The 17,851-nt window shown below is 41.9% G+C and overlaps 2 protein-coding genes across 3 annotated transcripts; both read left to right on the forward strand.

The window, feature by feature from the left end:
* Window positions 1-374: 374 nt before the first annotated feature.
* Window positions 375-7,328, forward strand: rnf180b (ring finger protein 180b). Of its 2 annotated transcripts, none has more exons than XM_076757590.1 (8): window positions 375-481; window positions 1,522-1,626; window positions 2,191-2,289; window positions 3,507-4,265; window positions 5,339-5,467; window positions 5,702-5,921; window positions 6,217-6,342; window positions 7,132-7,328. In XM_076757590.1, the coding sequence occupies exons 2-8, from the start codon at window positions 1,570-1,572 to the stop codon at window positions 7,326-7,328; spliced, it is 1,587 nt and encodes a 528-aa protein (XP_076613705.1). In that variant the 5' UTR covers window positions 375-481; window positions 1,522-1,569. The 2 variants fall into 2 exon arrangements, with proteins under 2 accessions (XP_076613705.1, XP_076613706.1); XM_076757591.1 differs by having other exon boundaries at window positions 384-481; window positions 2,194-2,289.
* Window positions 7,329-9,218: 1,890 nt separating this feature from the next.
* LOC143337757 (regulator of G-protein signaling 7-binding protein B-like) lies at window positions 9,219-17,072 on the forward strand. Its single transcript, XM_076757592.1, has 6 exons — window positions 9,219-10,224; window positions 10,487-10,659; window positions 11,467-11,597; window positions 13,231-13,369; window positions 13,781-13,851; window positions 14,685-17,072. Exons 1-6 carry the CDS (start codon window positions 10,093-10,095, stop codon window positions 14,774-14,776), a joined length of 738 nt encoding a protein of 245 aa, XP_076613707.1. The 5' UTR covers window positions 9,219-10,092; the 3' UTR covers window positions 14,777-17,072.
* The last annotated feature ends 779 nt before the right edge of the window (window positions 17,073-17,851 follow it).

The raw sequence follows: 17,851 nt of genomic DNA on the forward strand, positions 1-17,851 counted from the left end.
TGTTTGTTTGTTTGTTTGGGTTAGATTCAGCAATTAATATTTTTTATTAGTTGGATGAAACCAAGGTATTCTGTGAAGCAGAGTTTACTTATTTATCTTGGACTCATTTAAGCCAGACCAAGAAGATCAGGTCAGAACAACATGATACCATGTTTTGGTCCCCGCTCTTTTCTTATCTCTAAAAATAGTGTACTGGGGCAGCAGAAATCTCAACTACTGGAGTAGCGAGAGGACACACTTACACTTACTTCACTTACGTTTCTTTCTCCTCTCATTAACTCTCTGTCATCTCTGTGTTTTATACCTTTAAGGTGTTACAGTAAACGGCTGCAGGACTTTTGGTCTATTCGACCTGCCGTAGCCGCTCAGCTCTCGTGACGTCACGGCCTTGCTTAAGCGAAACGCTGCCGAACTTTGTTGTTTTTGCGCACAGGTGCTCTTCGTTACTTCAACACAAGAAGTCTCCCCAGCTGTCAGGCAGGTGAGTCTGTATGTATGATAGATACATGAACGTGCGGTGCGTCATTATCTTAGGAATCTTATTTTTCGATAAAAAAAACCCTCAAGAGAGCCCGTTGTTGTGGTTAGCAGAGCTAAGTTAGCAGGACACTGTTTTTATTTTGCCACCGTGATTGTTAGCTAGCTACACACTGCTGTTGTTTGAACACTGTGAGTGAGTCAGGGAACCTGCTACTGAATCAACACCTGAGCCTACCTTATTTATTTTCCCTTCATAACTTTGTATTGGAGGGCCAGCAGGCTTTCCAGTTAGTTTTTCAGTTTTGTGCACCTAAATTATGCTTGAGCAACCACACCGGTTAACATGATAATGCCCCTTATGCATAATCCCAGTTTGGTGTGGTGGAGGTTGTCAGGCCTGTCCAGCATGGGATGAACTGGATCACCGACTGTGAGGCAGGTCTTATCACCCAGCACCAGTGTTGGACCTCACTAATCATTTTGTGTCTGAATGGGAGCAAATCCCTGCAGCCAGGTTCAAACATCTGGTGGAAAGCCTGAAAGCAGAGCAGTGGAAGCTGGTATGGCAGCATATTAGCCGTAGTTTTAGAATGACATGTTCAACAAAAAATAGCTCAAAAAAATAGCAACATCAATATAAATGTTGTCCTGCAAGGTTACCTTATATGAAAATAAGAGGCTCACTGCAATAACCTCTCTTAAACCAGTCTTACTCATACTCTTCTTAAAGGTTTTCCAAAGATTTTTCAAAGATTTTTTAAAGGTTTTCCTGAGGTTTTATGCACCACAGGTCTACATTTAAACATTTTGACTCAGTTTGTCCTGACTACATGCAGAGAGTTGGCAAAACAAAGTTGATAGAAACAAATAGTAATTTAGACACATCTGGGAACACTGAGCCTTTGATTTTTAGAGATTAGATTAGGCGGTTTTTTTTTTAGCCTTTTTGCATTCAAATTAAACCTTACCTGAACTCAAGAAAAGCAAGCTCTTATCTTTCTGCAGTTGTTTTTCAGTTGCCTGTGTCATTATAATCAACAGCTGGACTGAAAACCTGGTGCGAAACAGCCATAAAAGAGAGAGAGAGCCATGCTGCGCTGCAGGAGGTGTCGCAAAGGCGTCATAGACTCAACATGTCTGTCAATGGTTGGTGAAAATCTTCTGTGTCTGATTTAGCAATTTGAGTCTTAAGTTTAGGAAAACTCACTCTTCTTCAGTCCTTTCTCTACCCAGTAATCTACATACTTTGCTTGTGAGGAGTTGTTTGTCAAAGCTATGGCTAATGCTGAAACAACAAGGTGACTAATCATTTTGCCAATCACCAGGAAATTAATGACCAATGAATTTAATAACCGATTACGATATTTTACAAGCAAAACGTCAAACATTCTGTTCATGTGGTTTCTCACATGAAGATTTACTGCTTTTCTCTCTTTTGTATCACTTAAAGACATCGCTCTGGGCTCTGGGAAATTGTGATTGACGTTGTCACTATTATCTATCTAATAAACTGTGATTAAAAAAAGTGATTAATCAATAAATCCCCTAAAAAATGTAGAGACTGTGTGATAATGGAAATGATATAAGGTGCCGTCCTAATCATAGCTGGGTTGTGAAAAGATAACATCTTGTGTCTGAGTCATAAAAACAGATGGTTGGCTGTCAGCGTCAGAGAAACTGGGTCTGTTGATTGTGTCTTTTATGCTGAAGCAGGTTGAGGCCACAGATGAAAGCTCAGCTGCTGTTTGCACTATTTGGCACGTGAATGTTGACACGTTGCCAGAGTGGATACTGACCTCAGTTCACCAGGTAAGTGTGTCAGCATACAAATGAAGTGTGCGCAGGCTTCAGTGATGGTGTTCACTGCCGCTAGGGGAAGCCAGGTGAAAAAAAACTGAATGTTTGTTTTTTCTCATGCTGATTTCCATCACTGTGATCAAACAGTTTCACATTTTTGAATGAGTTAAATTAAAACTGTAGTTAAATTGTCTTTATATGTATTTTGGTTTATGAATATCAAGTTTCTGTCTCTGTGAATAATTAAGTCAAAGATGAGCTGATTTCCAGAAGTCATGAAGTTAAGATGGCACTTTTCTGTAATAATTTAAGAGTACTTTTTCATTTCCATCTTTAACAGATTCAAAATAACAAAAAACTGAAAGGGTCTGAAGCAGTTTGGGCACCCTGCATGGTCAGTCCTTAGAAACACCTCCTTTGAACACTGTCACAGCTTGTAAAGGCTTTTTGTAGCCAGCTAGGAGTCTTTCAGGGCTTGTTTGAGTTTTTTTTTTGCCCATTCTTCCTTTCAAAAGGCTTCAAAGTCTTCTCGATCTGTGAGATTCTTGGCTCATCTTGCATGCACTGCTCTTTTGAGGTCTGTCCACAGATTTTCAATGATGTTTAGGTCAGGGGACTTTGAAGGCCATGGCAAAACCTTCAGCTTGGGCCTCTTGAGCTCGTCCATTGTGGATTTTGAGGTGTGTTGAGGATCATTATGCTGTTGCAGACACCATCCTCTTTTCATCTTCAGCATTTTTACAGATGGTGTGATGTTTCATTACAGAATTTACTAGTAATTTAATTGAATTCATTCTTCCCTTTACCAGTGAAATGTTCCCCATGCCACGGGCTGCAACACAAGCCCAAAGCATGATCTATCCAGTCCTGTGCTTAACGATTGGAGAGGTGATGATTCTGATGACTCTTCCATGAAGGTCATATTTGTGAAGGTGTTGCTACACAGTAGAACCGTGTGCCACCACTCCAGAGTCCGCTAAATCTTTTGCATGTTTTTTTTTTTTTTTAACTCTCAAATTGTACAAAACAAAAACGACACACTAATCTTGCTTAACATATTGGACACAATGTTTGATCTTTAACTTCATGACTTTTGGAAATCTGGTCAACTTTTACTTGCTTAGCTATTCACAGTGAATTGATTGATAACAAGATCTGTTATCTTAGATCTTGTTACATTCATATATTTTAACATTCAGTTGTGATTTGTGTATGTCATTTCTGTCTAGGCCCAGTGGACTGTAGGAAAACTAAACTGCCAGAACTGTGCTGCTCGTTTGGGCGGCTTCAACTTCATGAACCGCAGTGAGTGTCCGTGTGGCCGGGACGCCACCGTCCACCTCAACAAAAGCCGCGTGGATCATGACCACAAACACTACGTTCTCATCGTGCAGCCGAGGAGGACGAGGCCGAGGAAGGATCAGCCTGGTCTGCTGACAGATGGCTCTCAGAACATAGAGCAGAGCCCTGAGTTTAACAGGACTGCACTGGACAGTTTACAGCTTAACTGTGCTGCTGTCATGTCTCATAGCAGCCCCGCACAGGCCTCTAATTCACTGGCTGACGGTGACAATGCCCAGTCTTTTTCTTTCAGCCCTCTGTACTGCATCTCTGATAGGAGACGGTGCAGTTTGGAAGACGACGCCACCATCAGGTCATCTTGTTTTTGCACCGCAGGCCTTCCAGACACGCCTGCCGTCGAGATGACGAGGGCAGAGACAGAGGAGTCTACACGGTCACCTGTGGCATATCCCACAAGTCAGCTGTTTGACGCTGATGGTGAAGCCTCTGTCAACGCTGTCATCTGCCGTTCGTTTGTTTCTGGAAGGACACGGTCACCGCTGCATCAACAGCTGCTGCAAACTGTGGAGGACGTCGAGTCTTCTCCAGAGACCACGGCTGTCCATGAGGAGGTGTCTGATTCAGCCCTGTTCCTCAGAGGACGATCCATCTCTGACAGTGTAACTGAGCAGGACGAGGAAGTGCAGGTATTTACAGTGAGTTAGAATAATAGGGGTAAGGGTTAGGTAAGTGCCAGGAAAAATAATCTTAAAAAACATATAGAATAAAGAGTGTTTTCCTTTAACAGTGGCTCGGATAGGCTCAGATAGGGCCAGAAACCAACACATTCAGGGTTTCTCACAGTGTTTTTGAGTGGAATTGGGACAACTACTCTACAAAAACAAAAAACACCTCTGCAAACAATTGCAATGAATGTGCTCCTAGACTCAGAGTAAGAAAGAAAAAGAATAAAACCAATAATCACCTTGAAAAGTGATGTGGTATTTTGATCTCCACAGGAATCTTGATGTTTACACTGACCTTCTCACCTTTTTCTGTAGTGCCACCGTCCACCCGCTGTTGCTCTTCTGCATGAATGTCAAAATGTAATCACCTCATTGACGCTCCTCAGAGGATAAGCCTTTTAGATTTTAATGACCCCCCCGACCTTTCCTCTGGCTCAGGACAAACTTAACAGTTTTCCCCTTACAACTAGAAAAGCTCTCTGTTCAGACAGAAAGAGAAACAAAATTTAGCCTCATGTCATTTGCAGGAATAAGCCCACTGGACCGTTTGTTTACTCACTCCAAACAGCCAGTGTACCAGCTGTACGTTAGCTGTAAGCTAGCTAGCGACAGATGCTGCGCCTGTGGGAGTGACCTGCGTTTGCTTGTGTGCGTCAACTCAAGACTTTGACTGACGTCAGAATTCACCAGAAACCCCACTTCTTTCTTTTATTTCATTCTAGTCTAACCTGTATCACTGCCCCTGTTTTCTGTGGTTTGTCCAACACGTTTGTGTTGTGGGATGCAGTGAACACTGTAGCCTCGAGGGGAAACCAGCAGGACTTTTTCCTCATGTTAATGTTGACTGTGGTTGACATCAGCAGCTCCTTTATACTCTTGACACCTCAGAAGAAGATGAGGCCCTTGGTGGAGGTGCTGGTTACATCAGCTCTTCACAAACCAGTTGACAAGCATGAACCCTCCTCATGGATTCTGTTGTTTCAGCTGTTGAGTCAGTGATTCTTGATGTTTGTGTGTCTGTATTGTTTTCTCAGCCTCAAGCCTTCATGGCGTCCCTGGCCTCAAGCAGACTGAGCAAAAGAGAGAGGAACCGTCTGAAGGGTCTTCGGAGGAAACAGAGGAGGAGAGAGCGATGGCTGCACAGTCAGCTGGAGCAGGAGCAGGTGGGAGAGCAGAGTTCACGCTGACATCGTGGGTGTATTCAGTGTTGAAATCAAAAGTGCCACCACTGAAAAAAATGTAATCGCAGCTCTTTTACAGCCTCAGAGGATTTGAAATATTACTGATACGTTTTTGCTATGAGAAGTTGTGTACTGCGTGATTGCACAGTGAAATAAACACCCAGCTTATTGGATGGAGATTGTTGTTAAAAGGTGTGTGTGTGTGTGTGTCTCGAGGCTGAGAGTGTTAGCGCTTCGCTGATGGACAGTGAGGAGGAGGACAGAGAGTCCCTCACGTGCGCCGTGTGCCTCGACATCTACTTCAACCCGTACAGCTGTCAGCCCTGCGGTCACGTCTTCTGCGAGCCGTGCCTCCGCACAATCGCCAAGAACCGACCGACGAACACGCCCTGCCCCCTCTGCCGCACCCTCATCTCGCACACCAATTTCCACAAAGGTGAGCGACTGTCATCCTCATGTCTGACACTAGTGTTAATTGATTAGTAAAGAGACAGAAAATTCATTCGCACAATAAGGTTGATTATATTTTTAGAATCAAATATGCCGATACTTGCTGGTTCCAGCTTATATGATGGTGATTTTCACAGTTATCTCACATTAGCTCTTCTTTCTAAATCCAAAACCATAGATAGAAATGACCCACAGTGCAATAATAAGACATTATGGCATGTTGCTTTTAACAGACTGATTCAGAAAAAATGACTGGAGGTACTGTTCTCATTCTTCTTCAGAGCTCAACCAAACAGCAAAGACCTTCTTCCCTAAAGTTTACTTCGCCCGTAAGCAGACTTTCCAGAGTGCTTCGTGTGGAAAATGGCCTCTTCCCAGCTGTCGCAAACGCTTCCGTACCTTCTGGGGTGAGAAAGTGTTTTTACTAGTTATAGAACTTCAGTTGCAGAAAAGTCAGGACACTGTAAAAAAAAATAAATAAAAAAACAATGTGATCTTTTTCTAATCATTTTTGACATATACTGGATGGAAAACAGTAAAAAGACAAAGGCTGGCAAAGTTGTGGAATGTTCCAAAAACACCTGTTTGGATCATTCCACAGGTAAACAGGTTGATTGGTATGAAAGGAGCATCCTGGAAAGGCTCAGTCGTTCACAAGGGAGGATGGAGAGAGGTTCACCACTTTGAGAACACATGATTGGATAAAAGATATGACTACATGGCTTGTGTGTAAACTGTTCATTCATTTGTGACCAGGATGCTGTTTCTGAAAAGAGGTGGTTCAGTTTACCCCGGATGTTTGTGAGAAAATCTGAAAAATACGTGTCTCTGTATGACTGACCTCATTTCCATGCTGTCCTCATGTTATGCCATGACCTTGTTCACAGAAAGCATTTTATTGCTTTTCCCCACACAATTTAGTGGCAGTAATAAATTGTATCTTTACAGCAGTTAGCAGTTCTGCAAACGGCCTTTCAAACAATCTAACAGCAGTAGTACAAATCCAATAGGATAAATACTATTGCACACTGAACTGGCTAATTGGCTAAAGGTTGAATGATGTTTTAGGGTGAAAATGACTAAAAATGACTAGATGTTTCGAATGTGTTGCCACACAAAAAGTCATGGAGCCTCAGGAATAAAATGAGTTCAATCACTTTGAATGCAGATGGTCATTTTATCTGTCTTAACTTCAGGAGAGCAGCGGCAGGCAGCGATGGGAGGGAGACGCTGGCACTTCGCCCACGGAGGCTTCAGGCTGGACGCTCTGGACCTCACCGACATGCGTGGCTGGCTCTTTGACATCGGCCTGGTCATCGTCTACATCCACTCAGTCAACTGGATCCTGGCTTTCCTGTTCCTCTGTTTCCTCATGTACTGCTTCTTCTTTTGAGACGCTGAGGAGAGCTGGAGAGTTTGCAGTGCGGTGCAGTTTTTTTTCCTTTACAGAGAGTGTGCGTTTTTCTGGTTTCACCAGTTGGATAGAATCACAAGACAGACCTGTTGTCTCAGTGGGAAAGAGTCTGAGAAGTAGCAGAGGTGATCGTGACATGCATAGATTCTGAACAGTTACAGGTTTGAAATTTGCACAAATGGTTGGAAAAGTTTAATAAAGTTTTGAGCAAAGTAGCGATAATATAAGTGCAATAACACACTGTGAGGTGGCCTGACATACAGAAATACTGGGCAAGGCTAAAAAAAAACACCACTGCTTGAAGGACAGTGGTTTTTCTGCTCTTAGTTCTGTTACCTTGCACATAAGGGAAACCTCGTCAGAAGTGTGCTGTTTGGTAGTGAAGTCTTTGGTTTACGGTAGAACATTATGGGAACAGCGGTAGTGCCGATCATAGTAGAAAACAGAAGATTGTTACCTCTCTCACGTCTGTGCCTGAAGTATTGCGCAGGAACTGGGAGGAAGAAGGGGAGAGCAGCTAGCCTGGCTCGGTCCAAAGTTCAAAACCCGGCCCGCAGACAGCTCTAAAGCTCAATAATTAACACGCTGTGTCTGTGTAAAGAGTGACGCAGTGACTGTGCACAGGTTTGTGCTCGCTGTGAGGTTGCCAGGTTGGTACCATTGTGTCTGTACAGAGACCAAAACCAAAATCGTAGCTGGAGACGTCCTGAGCGAATGGATCGACTGGTGTCAAGAAATATTTTGAAAATGTAACTCCCCCTTAAACCATAAATTGTTTCCGTTTGTATGTGGATAAAATAAATAGCCTTAGCAGTGTTGACAGAGCCAAGCCAGCTGTTCCCTCCTGTTAACAGTCTTTATGCTAAGCTAAGCACATCCAGACTGCAGCTCTGTACTTAACGCACAATGAGTTCATTAATGGCGCTTGTCATTTAAATCTCTAAACGAAAGCAAGTTTATTTTCCCAAAAACGTGAAAGAATTTGATGTTGGGGATCAAAGTGGCACTTTGCTGAAAAACTTGTGAGAGTCATTAATAAATGCACACAGAAGTTTTCAAATGTAGTGGAAGAGTCAGCACCTCTTTGTAATTTTGCTCCAGTGTCATCAGAGGAAGTTTCGACTTTTTGTGTTTTGTTGAGTGACGCTCAGTGAAATTATTTCGACTGAGACATTTTTGCTTCCATGTGTACATGTTGTTGCGTTGACAAAGCAGAGGGATGCTCAGGACTCAAATATCCAACAAGTAAAGACAGCAGCATGTGTCAGTCGATGGGAATGATCGGTGATTGTTTGATGGAGGGGCTGACAGCAGCAGGAGCAGAGCGAACAGACAGAAAATCCAGATTCACAAATGGGTGAAGTGCCCATTTCAGCGCGGTGCCTTTGCTCAGTCTGTGCCTTCTGTCTGTAACGAGTAATATGAGAGCGGAATGAAGCAGCTGGAAGTGTTGGCTCTCTGGCACAGGCTGTGTTATGTGCACTGCAGTCATAGAAAGCCAGAGAGAAACTGAAATAATGGGAAGCTCTCGGTGAACACTACTTGTGTCTCTTTTTTTTGAAGGAAAAGACTTTGAAACGTCTGAAAATAAATTCTCAGCATTCAGATTGTGTAAAGAGTTAATTGTCTGTGTTAAAAAAAAATATTGTATAAAGGAAAAAAAGGTGTGTCGTTTGAGCTATGCATCTATTTTTTTTATTTGAACGTGGTCTGATTTAGCATTTTGGTCTGATTTAACTGTGTCATCACTTTCTCTGGTTTAATCTTTCTAAGTGCTTTTGTTCGCTCAGTAGTTCAGTGTTAAAAGTAACAACAGGTTGAGCCACATGAACAAGTTTATGGAAATGATTTATGAATAAAAAAATCTTATAAACTTAATCTGATAAACTGATGATGGCTGTTCTTTTCACTCTCTATGCTTCTAAAATAACTTACAATCTCTTGCCACAGTGGCTCTTTTTAGCTTTTTGCCTGTGGTGAAAATGAAAAAAGGGACACCTGTGTGCTGAAATACTGTAGAGAGAAAACTGATATTTTTCTAAAGAGCTGGTGGAGACCAAAGCAGAACTACAACTTTTTAAAGTGATCAAATTTTGGGTTTGTGTCTGCCAGCTTGTTTTTGAGGTATGGTGCCCCCTCGTGGCCAAAAGAGTCAATGCAGCTTTAAATAAAGGTTCAAAAAAACGCGAAAAATCAGCCGAAGCATGTCACACTGAATGTGTTCTCTTCTGAGGTGGAACAGCGCGAGAAGTGTGATCTGAAAGTGTCTCTGCGTCTGAAGGAGCATCCCTCTAACGCACCGTCACTCAGATCTGACACTGCACCGTCTCCGAGTTGTTTTCTGGGCCACTGATGCTCCTAAACAGTTAATTGTCAGTCGGTGGGTGACGACTTGTTTTGCTGTTGGCTCTCTCTGAATCCTCCTCACACGTGAACGCGCGGCGGAAGACGGAGGAGCCTCCCTCTCGGCCTTCAGGAGGGGCTGAAGGTGACTCTCCTCTCGGCTGGGATGCAGAGGGAGCTGCTGGGCGTCCGTCCGGCCCGCGACACGGTCCTGCTGCGGGAATAACGACGCACTCCTGCGGGGACTCCGAGCATCATCCAAACCCGCGACCCTGCTGCGTCCGAGCCGCTCTTTTTCTTCTTCATAGAGGACACCGCAGCGATCAGGAAAGAGGGGCTGTCTCTCTCTCTCTCTCTGTGTGTGTCCGTCTGGCTGGGCTCCGGTGGTGGGTGTGCATGCATGTGTTCTGCACCGTACGGGCGGAAAAAGCGCCCAAGATCCGCAGGGATCATTTTTCCCGTCAGTAAAGTGGCGCAGACGGAGCCGGAGCGCCGGGAGAGCACAGAGGGGGCCGTGGACGGCAGCAGGATGGTGAGTCCTCAAACACAGACAATGTCCCTGTTAATGATTGCTGAGAGGTCCGTATTTAGCTTAACTCTGCACCAAAGGACGTGTTCATGGATTTAGAGGATAAAAACCGATTTGATCATGTGCAGGTGCAGCAGTGGCGCTAAACGGACCAGAGGCACAAGTGCAGGGAATGCTTTTACTACAGTCTTGCCTTCCTTTGAAGATGACATGTTCTCGGTTTGTTCAGGCTTAACCAACAGTCAAACTGGTCTCTTTTCCTCAGACTGTCCAGGAATTCAACACCCTCGTAGCGCTGTACCGGGAGCAGGTCATATCCGTGGGGGAGATCTCAGCCGACTGTCCGTCTCTGCGGGCTCAGATGCACCACACACGCTCCAAAGGATGCTCCATGGCCCGGGCTGCGCACCAGGACCTCGCCGTCATCTCCGTGTCAGGGTAAGGAGGAAACGAAGAGCCATTTTTCCTTTGCATTTGTCATTAGAGGTACAGATTTGGGCTCTCCTGAAACATCGCAGCGGTCCATCAGTGTTTGTTGCTTTGCACCTTTTAACCTCTTGGTCCCTGATTTTTTTTTTTTTTTTTTTTTTTTAAAGAAAAAGAAATTGTTGTTCCAGTTATTCCTTTGATGGATGACTAAAACAATGATAAATATGGCACTTTACAAAAACAAGTGACTGACTGTAAAACAACAGAACAGGCCTAAAACGAACAATAAGCACTGACATTACACCATAATGAGGTAAGAAGACAGGAGAATAAATAGCTGAATAAAACGAAATTGTAACAACTAAATAAGATACAACACAGTTCAAGTGGACTGTTTTAACCTTCCACTGTTTCCACACAAATTTAGAAACCAACAATAAAAAGAAATACTGTTGTTTTCATATTTGAAACATCGGTAGGAAAATCCACAATCATTTTGAAGTAATGTGTTATAGTGAGTGTCATGTTATTACTGCTAATGTAGCTTTTGACAAAGGCTCACAGAGATGGCTGTCAGGTTTTATCTGCAAGTGAATTTAGTTCATTTGTAATGAAAGGAATGAGAAATGATGGAGAAACATGTTGAAAAAGTTGAATCTGCAGCATTTTTGGAACTTGGTCAGCTTGAACGTGAAGTACACGTTACCCGTCTCTGTTGGTCTGATTGTTTCTGTCGCTCTCTGCTTCCCTTCCTCCCCGTCGCCCTCTCTTCTCTCACCCCTCCTCCTCCTCCTCCTCCTCCTCTTCATGCTGCAGTCCAGAGGACGGAGAGATCCACCCTGAGATCTGTCGACTCTTCATCCAGCTGCAGTGCTGCCTGGAGATGTTCATAACAGAGATGCTCAAATCCATGTGCCTGCTGGGGGTGCTGCAGCTGCACAGAAAAAGTACCATCATAAAAAAAAAAAAAAAAAAAGAAATACAAGAGTAATCAAAGTCCACGTTACTCTTAAAGCCAGTTTCAAAAGAATTGAGTACTCTTGAGATTTATGAAAAGCAAGCAAGCATAGATTGATTCACTTTATCCACCTTTATGTGCATCACATGACCACAATGGGTCTAATCAACATAATCTGTATTTATTGGGTTTTGATACTAATTGTCACTGGAAATATTCATCAGTAAGAACAGAAAAAAGCCCCTAAAATGGACCTTTTTCTCAGACGATGGTTTGACAGGTGACGGTAGGGAAAGCACCGGTGTACATAATAAAATGAATGACGGCTGAGTTCCATTTAGCTGCTTCAGTTTCAGGGTCGTGGTGTTGTTCATGCTGGCTCGCTGTCACGCTGTCGTGGTAGACGGGGACGATTGAACAGAACAGAGACATGTTATTAGTAACACCTGTGCTTCTCCTCCTGTGCCCAGTCAAACTGACTGCCGTGAAAAAGGTTTCCAACAATGTTCACACACTGAATTTATAGTCGTAAAGTAACATATCATTTTTACATTTTAAACTGTTTGTATTTAAGCCGCGGTGCTGGGATTCAAGGCTACATCTCAGTACTTTCCAGGCAGTTATCCAGCCTGTCGAAGCCTAAAAATATATTCTCAATTAAAAAAGGACACAAATGACACACATAGAAGCAGAATCTAAGGGATGACACGTTTTATCACAACTAGTCAGCATCATGTTGGCTATCAGTCAGAGCCTGAACACACGTAACAGCATTGGTGTTAACAGTGGCAGCAGTGTGGGAACCTCCTGAAAAACCCTGCAGTGAATCCTCAGTCACTATCAAGTGTTTTCAACCTATAAACATGTGACAACATGGTTTTAAACCATCTCTGTACCCTAAAAACAGAAACCCTCTTCCACACTGAGGACCCCCAATAATTCACCTTCTTAAGGAATACCATTAGATAAGTCATTTAAAATGTACCCCGACTGTTTTTCTCCTTGAAATCCAATCAGTGCTTCTTCTAATCTATTTAAATCTATTTATTGTACCTCAGTTTGGATCCAATGCTTTCCGAGCACTTGGCTCAAATTTAGTTTGGCTTTTTTCAAACTGCACTTTCCCAAACTATACAATCAAAATGCAGGTAAATGCATTGTGGACATTAAAGCTTTGCTAACATATGACATATGAGCATTTTATGGGCTGTCGGATGATATCTGTGGAGATGGGAGTTCAGGTCACACACTGTTAAAACAGCAGAGGGCAGTAGAGAGCTGTTAGTTTATTCTACAGATGGCTTTGGTTCGTTTTCATTATATTGAGGTTCTATAAAATTAAAACAAGTCTTATTAGATTTAAAGAAGCGACCATTTCAGTAACATTTATAAAAAGAAAATAATGAAATCAAAACTTCATGATTTGAGTGCATGAATTTTCAGTAATGAGTTGTAAGCTCATTAAAGACCTTGACTATCATAGTAAAGTGATATCTTTGAAATACTGCATGGTGGGCACCAAAATTTCCTGTTTCATGGATAGAAATCACCCGTTGTTTTAAAGATGTAGTGCTTTTTAAAGTGCTGTGCCTCATGCCTGCTGTCTCTGCTCGGACCTGAAGGAACGGACTCGGAGCCGAAGGTGGACTTCAGGATGGATGAAAGCTCAGACGTCGCCATCCTGGAGGACCGGTCGTCCTCCCCCATCGACTTTCTACAGGAGCAGTGGCTGGTGGGAACCGATATTGAAAATATAGAGAGGTACACGCCTGCTTCTTAAACTTCATTCTTACATTTATTTAATAGCTCGTACAAAAACAGTCCAGAAGTCATAAGAACGCTAAGCGTGGGACTGACAGAGGACTAGGCCAGAATGAGAATTCACAAGCAGGTAGAAGTCTGCCAAAGGTAGTGAACAGCTGGCATTATAAGTACTAGAGGAAGGCTGATTAGACAGTAGAGAACAAGTAAAAAGTAAAACTGGCAGGAAGTGAAACAAAGTGGAGTACAGGGAGGTAAGACACTGCACAATAAAGTAGGAAATGGAGTTAACAGAGATCATTATAACTGTGAGCCATCACACTAAACTGTGTTCTTCTACTGTTACAATGTCAGAATTGATCAAAGCTGGAAATAAGTACCTGCTGAGTCAGTGTTCCTTTGTTTTCACAGAGATATGAGAGAGATGCGTAACCTACTCAGCAAACTCAGGGACACGATGCCATTGCCACTGAAAAACCAAGGTATGTAACATTGTTAGTGTGACAGTAATTCTGTCAGACGTTTATCAAGTCTGGGTACAAAGAGTAGTCCAGAGTGACTGAGAATCAACAGTGTGAGTCTAAAGAACCAGAGAGCTGATGAGGCGGAAAGTTATTTTTTTGCACAAAAATGTCTGTTGTCATTTAATTCAACAGCGTCTGCTGTCGGGGCGAGCGGACAGAGCTGTGGTTGAAGAATGCTTCGAACATAAGTGTAGTTTTATTTTGGTGACAATGACAAGCTGTTCAGTCCACTAAGATGCTCTTTGTCTTTCAAAATGCTTTGTGTGAAAGAAACCCTCTATGAGAAAATATAATACACTGAGATCTGAGAGCTGCTGCAGTGGCGCCCAACACGGGGGTCTGGACCCTCATGTGATGAGAAGTCCAGATTGGGAAATCGGTTTATTCCCTTTCTTGACCAGAGTTAGATGAGAAGACTGATAGACTCTTGTTTCCTACACAGCACATGCTAAATATTACAATACAGGCAACAAACAGTTAGCTTATCTTAGCATGCAAAAATCCTAATACAGTTGTACAAACAGCACGCTTTTTTATGATTTATTATTTAGGGATTTGTACTGTGTTGTGTAGAGTGGAGTAATCATTTGTCACAGGTGACAATCAGGAAGCAAAGCAATATGATAACCAGTCTGACAAAAGCCTAAAATGCATTAAAAAGGAAGCGAATAAAAAAATAAAATGAAGGGAGTGATGAGAGAAATGAGTGGAGATAAAAAGCTGTACTGTACAAAGTGTGACCAGGTGTGTGTGTGTGTGTGTGTGTGTGTGTGTGTGTGTGTGTGTTCCAGATGACAGCAGCTTGTTGAACCTGACTCCTCACCCGCTGATCCGACAGAGGAAGAGACGCTTCCCTGGACTCTGCTGCATGGTGTCCGGCTAAGAGCCCGAAGGCAGCAGTCCACACACACACGCACACGGGAGAGAACTTCTATTTTATCAGATTTTGTGACGTACGTTAAATAAGAGATTCATGAATCCTATTTCATTTGATTCTTTAATTAGATTCAGTGGGTTTTTTTTCATATTATCTGAAATTGTAATCTTGTAGAAGCTTATCTGATTATGTCCCATTTGTCTTTTTCATCTGGATGTTTACTTTCTTTGTTGGTTGGTCCTTGAGTTCTGCCGCTCAGCGCGTTCGGGTTCAGCCGTTTGGATGTGTAAAATTGCTGGCTTCTGTCAAGCGTGGCTTTAGTTGTTTTCAAACGTGTTTGACACAGAGGAAATGACAGAGGGGAAGCCAGCAGTCAGTAAAGGATACAATGAAAAAATGAAATAAACCAAAAATCTAGTGCAGGCCTGGTCGGGCTCTGCTGGGTGAGACCTTAAAGACAAGCACAGGCTGGGTTTGGGTGTCAGTTCTCGGCCCTCGCAGAACTCTATTGTTTTCTGGTTCTTTTCAAAGTGTGGCATCTTTGCAATTCAGCCATCTCCTTTCTTTTTTGTACCATTTTTTTTTAACCGTGAAAGAGTATCAAAATGTACATATTCAGGCTATGCACTGGCGTTTTTAGTTCCAAGCTGTCTCACTGTGCTTGTGTCTTGCCTCCATGTTTGAATGTGTCACAGTGTGAGAAGTCGTCGTCCCAACAGTGTACTTCATCATCATTCTGTAGAGACTCTTGCCAGGTGAGTCTCTGCTTGGCTGCTTGGTGTGACACCTTGTAGACAAAGCAATTCATCGACACTGTAATGATGCATATACTTAATTGGCCTATAATTAGGATGTTTCTTTCGCTATAGAAAAAAACAATTATTTTGAATTTATTCAACAGTAACTGTGTAAAATAAACTTTATGCCAGATTCGTAAAAGCTTTTACAAAGCTTGGCCAAATCTTTGCCTCTTAGACATCATAAGTAGATTGATGAAAGATGATTTCTAATCATTTAGGTGACTCCCTGAACGTTTCTCCAGCAACAATAAGCAACACTTTAGTCCATAGTAGGGAACCTTTAAAACTATTGGCTGTATGTGTTATATTATACCATATGGTATTTTCACTTGCTGTGATTATTATGGTCCCCAGAGGATAAATGCTAATAATTTTACTCCCATTAGCTTCATCAACAGCCATAAGCTTCCATTTGTAGCCAGGAAATATCAAAAGCTAACATTTATATCAAGAAAATATGAAAGTGGGCAGATTGAACATAACATTGAGCAATCACAAGGCTGCTCCCCAGAGGATAAGACCCTTTGAGCGTCATGACCTTTCCTCTAGCACCACCCTCTGGACAGATGGTGAACAAGACGTTGAAAAAAAAATACTGTGAGTGACATGAGAAGAAGTCATTTTACAAGAAAAAGTTGGAACATGTTGAAAATAAAGTTAGAAATAATCAGATCCCTCAGTAAACAAGTGAGGACATGTCTGTAATCCTCCCAATCTAACTGAAATCTGACCCCTTTTCTGTAACTTTATTACCATAATAACAGGACTTTTTCTTATAAAATCGCCCCTCGTGATTTTACGGTTGCTGTAGCGCTCCTTCATAAAGAGTAGCTGAATCATCAGTATGTTCCTGCTGTCCAACCACTGGTCTGACACTTTCATATTATGGGGTGTGATGATCATTGCAGCCTCTAAATGTGCAGCATGTCATTGGCAGTCTTCCCTGAAATAGATTTTTTTTTTTTTTTTTTTTTTAATTTCAGCTTCAGTTTTCCATCACAAGGGCTTTGCAGATGCTCCACATAAAGAAACAGCAGAATTGAAAAAGCCACACACAAAAAAAACAAAATGAAATCCACTCACACAGTTGTTAATCTGAAGCGTTCTACTAGAGCCGTTTTCCCATTGAATGTCAGTGCAATGTAATTTGTAATTTCGTGTTTGTGGAGGTTTTTCCCCCCTTTAATGTAATCTAAAGTAGTGATGTCTAAATTGCTAAATTCTTTGTTTTGGCATGTATATGACTAGAGTAGGCCATGTGTTGTTAGTGTGTCCTGCAATGTAGAGAATCCACAGCTAAACCGATGTACAGCTTAGGACATTTTATAATGTGAATAAAGTTTTCTATACAAATATGATGATATTTCAATTTTTTTCTGTCTAAAACATTTCGAAATACACTCATTGATATTCTTCCCAAGAGTGAGTAACAACAAGATTTATAAGCTCCTGACACAGAGCCCAGCTGAAACAGTTCCAGCATGAAATTCCCACTAAAACTACAAACTGTTGATTTATACATCTATACATTTTTGTGTATGAATTAAAGAAATGAGATGCAACTGATTAACAAGTGAGGTTTGTGTCATATTATGCCATTTAATAATATGTGTAATTGTGAACTTTGGACAGAACGAGGCCAGCTGTGTCCCCTGCCTCCAGTCTCTATGCTCAGCAACACACACACACACACACACACACACACACACACACACATGAGACCGATACTGATCTCCTCATCTCAGTCCTGGGAAGAAAGCAAGTAAGGGTATTTCTCAAAATGCTGAACTATTCCTTTAAGTAATCATACAAAAATATATACAATTCTGATATGCTATAGCAGTATAAACAAATATATATTAAATTTAGATGTAAGTTTTCTGACAATCTTTCTACTAAATTCAGTCTTTGACTTTCAAATGATGATGGATTCAGTCAAACAATTCCCATTTTGCCTAGTTGCAGACTTCACATCAGTTTTTCCATGACTCGCTCTAGGTTTCACTTTGTCTGTATCTTAAAAATGTACATTTTATCCCATTAATGTTTTCACCAGGCATTTGCACCGTTTATCTGTTGAATTCCAAAATGAATGCATGATTCTTGGTATTTCATGTCTGTATAATCTTTTGGAACACATCACATACCTTTTCCTCTTCTTATGTGTTTTCACGTCTTGAAAACTCGAGCACTAACATACCAAAAATGGATAAATAAGTTAATAACGTTTTTTTTATTCAATATGTGTAATATATATCAAAAAAGTTCAAATCAGTCAGTG

Source organism: Chaetodon auriga, chromosome 19, assembly GCF_051107435.1.
Source record: "Chaetodon auriga isolate fChaAug3 chromosome 19, fChaAug3.hap1, whole genome shotgun sequence".
In the NCBI taxonomy this organism is placed as follows: Eukaryota; Metazoa; Chordata; class Actinopteri; order Chaetodontiformes; family Chaetodontidae; genus Chaetodon; species Chaetodon auriga.

Coding starts and splice junctions, on each gene's coding strand:
- rnf180b (XM_076757590.1), top strand. CDS start 1,570: ATGCTGCGCTGCAGGAGGTGTCGCAAAGGCGTCATAGACTCAACATGT. Junction 2,290..3,506: donor TACTGACCTCAGTTCACCAG/GTAAGTGTGTCA, acceptor ATTTCTGTCTAG/GCCCAGTGGACTGTAGGAAA. Junction 5,922..6,216: donor GCACACCAATTTCCACAAAG/GTGAGCGACTGT, acceptor ATTCTTCTTCAG/AGCTCAACCAAACAGCAAAG.
- LOC143337757 (XM_076757592.1), top strand. CDS start 10,093: ATGTGTTCTGCACCGTACGGGCGGAAAAAGCGCCCAAGATCCGCAGGG. Junction 10,225..10,486: donor CCGTGGACGGCAGCAGGATG/GTGAGTCCTCAA, acceptor TCTTTTCCTCAG/ACTGTCCAGGAATTCAACAC. Junction 11,598..13,230: donor GCTGCAGCTGCACAGAAAAA/GTACCATCATAA, acceptor TCGGACCTGAAG/GAACGGACTCGGAGCCGAAG.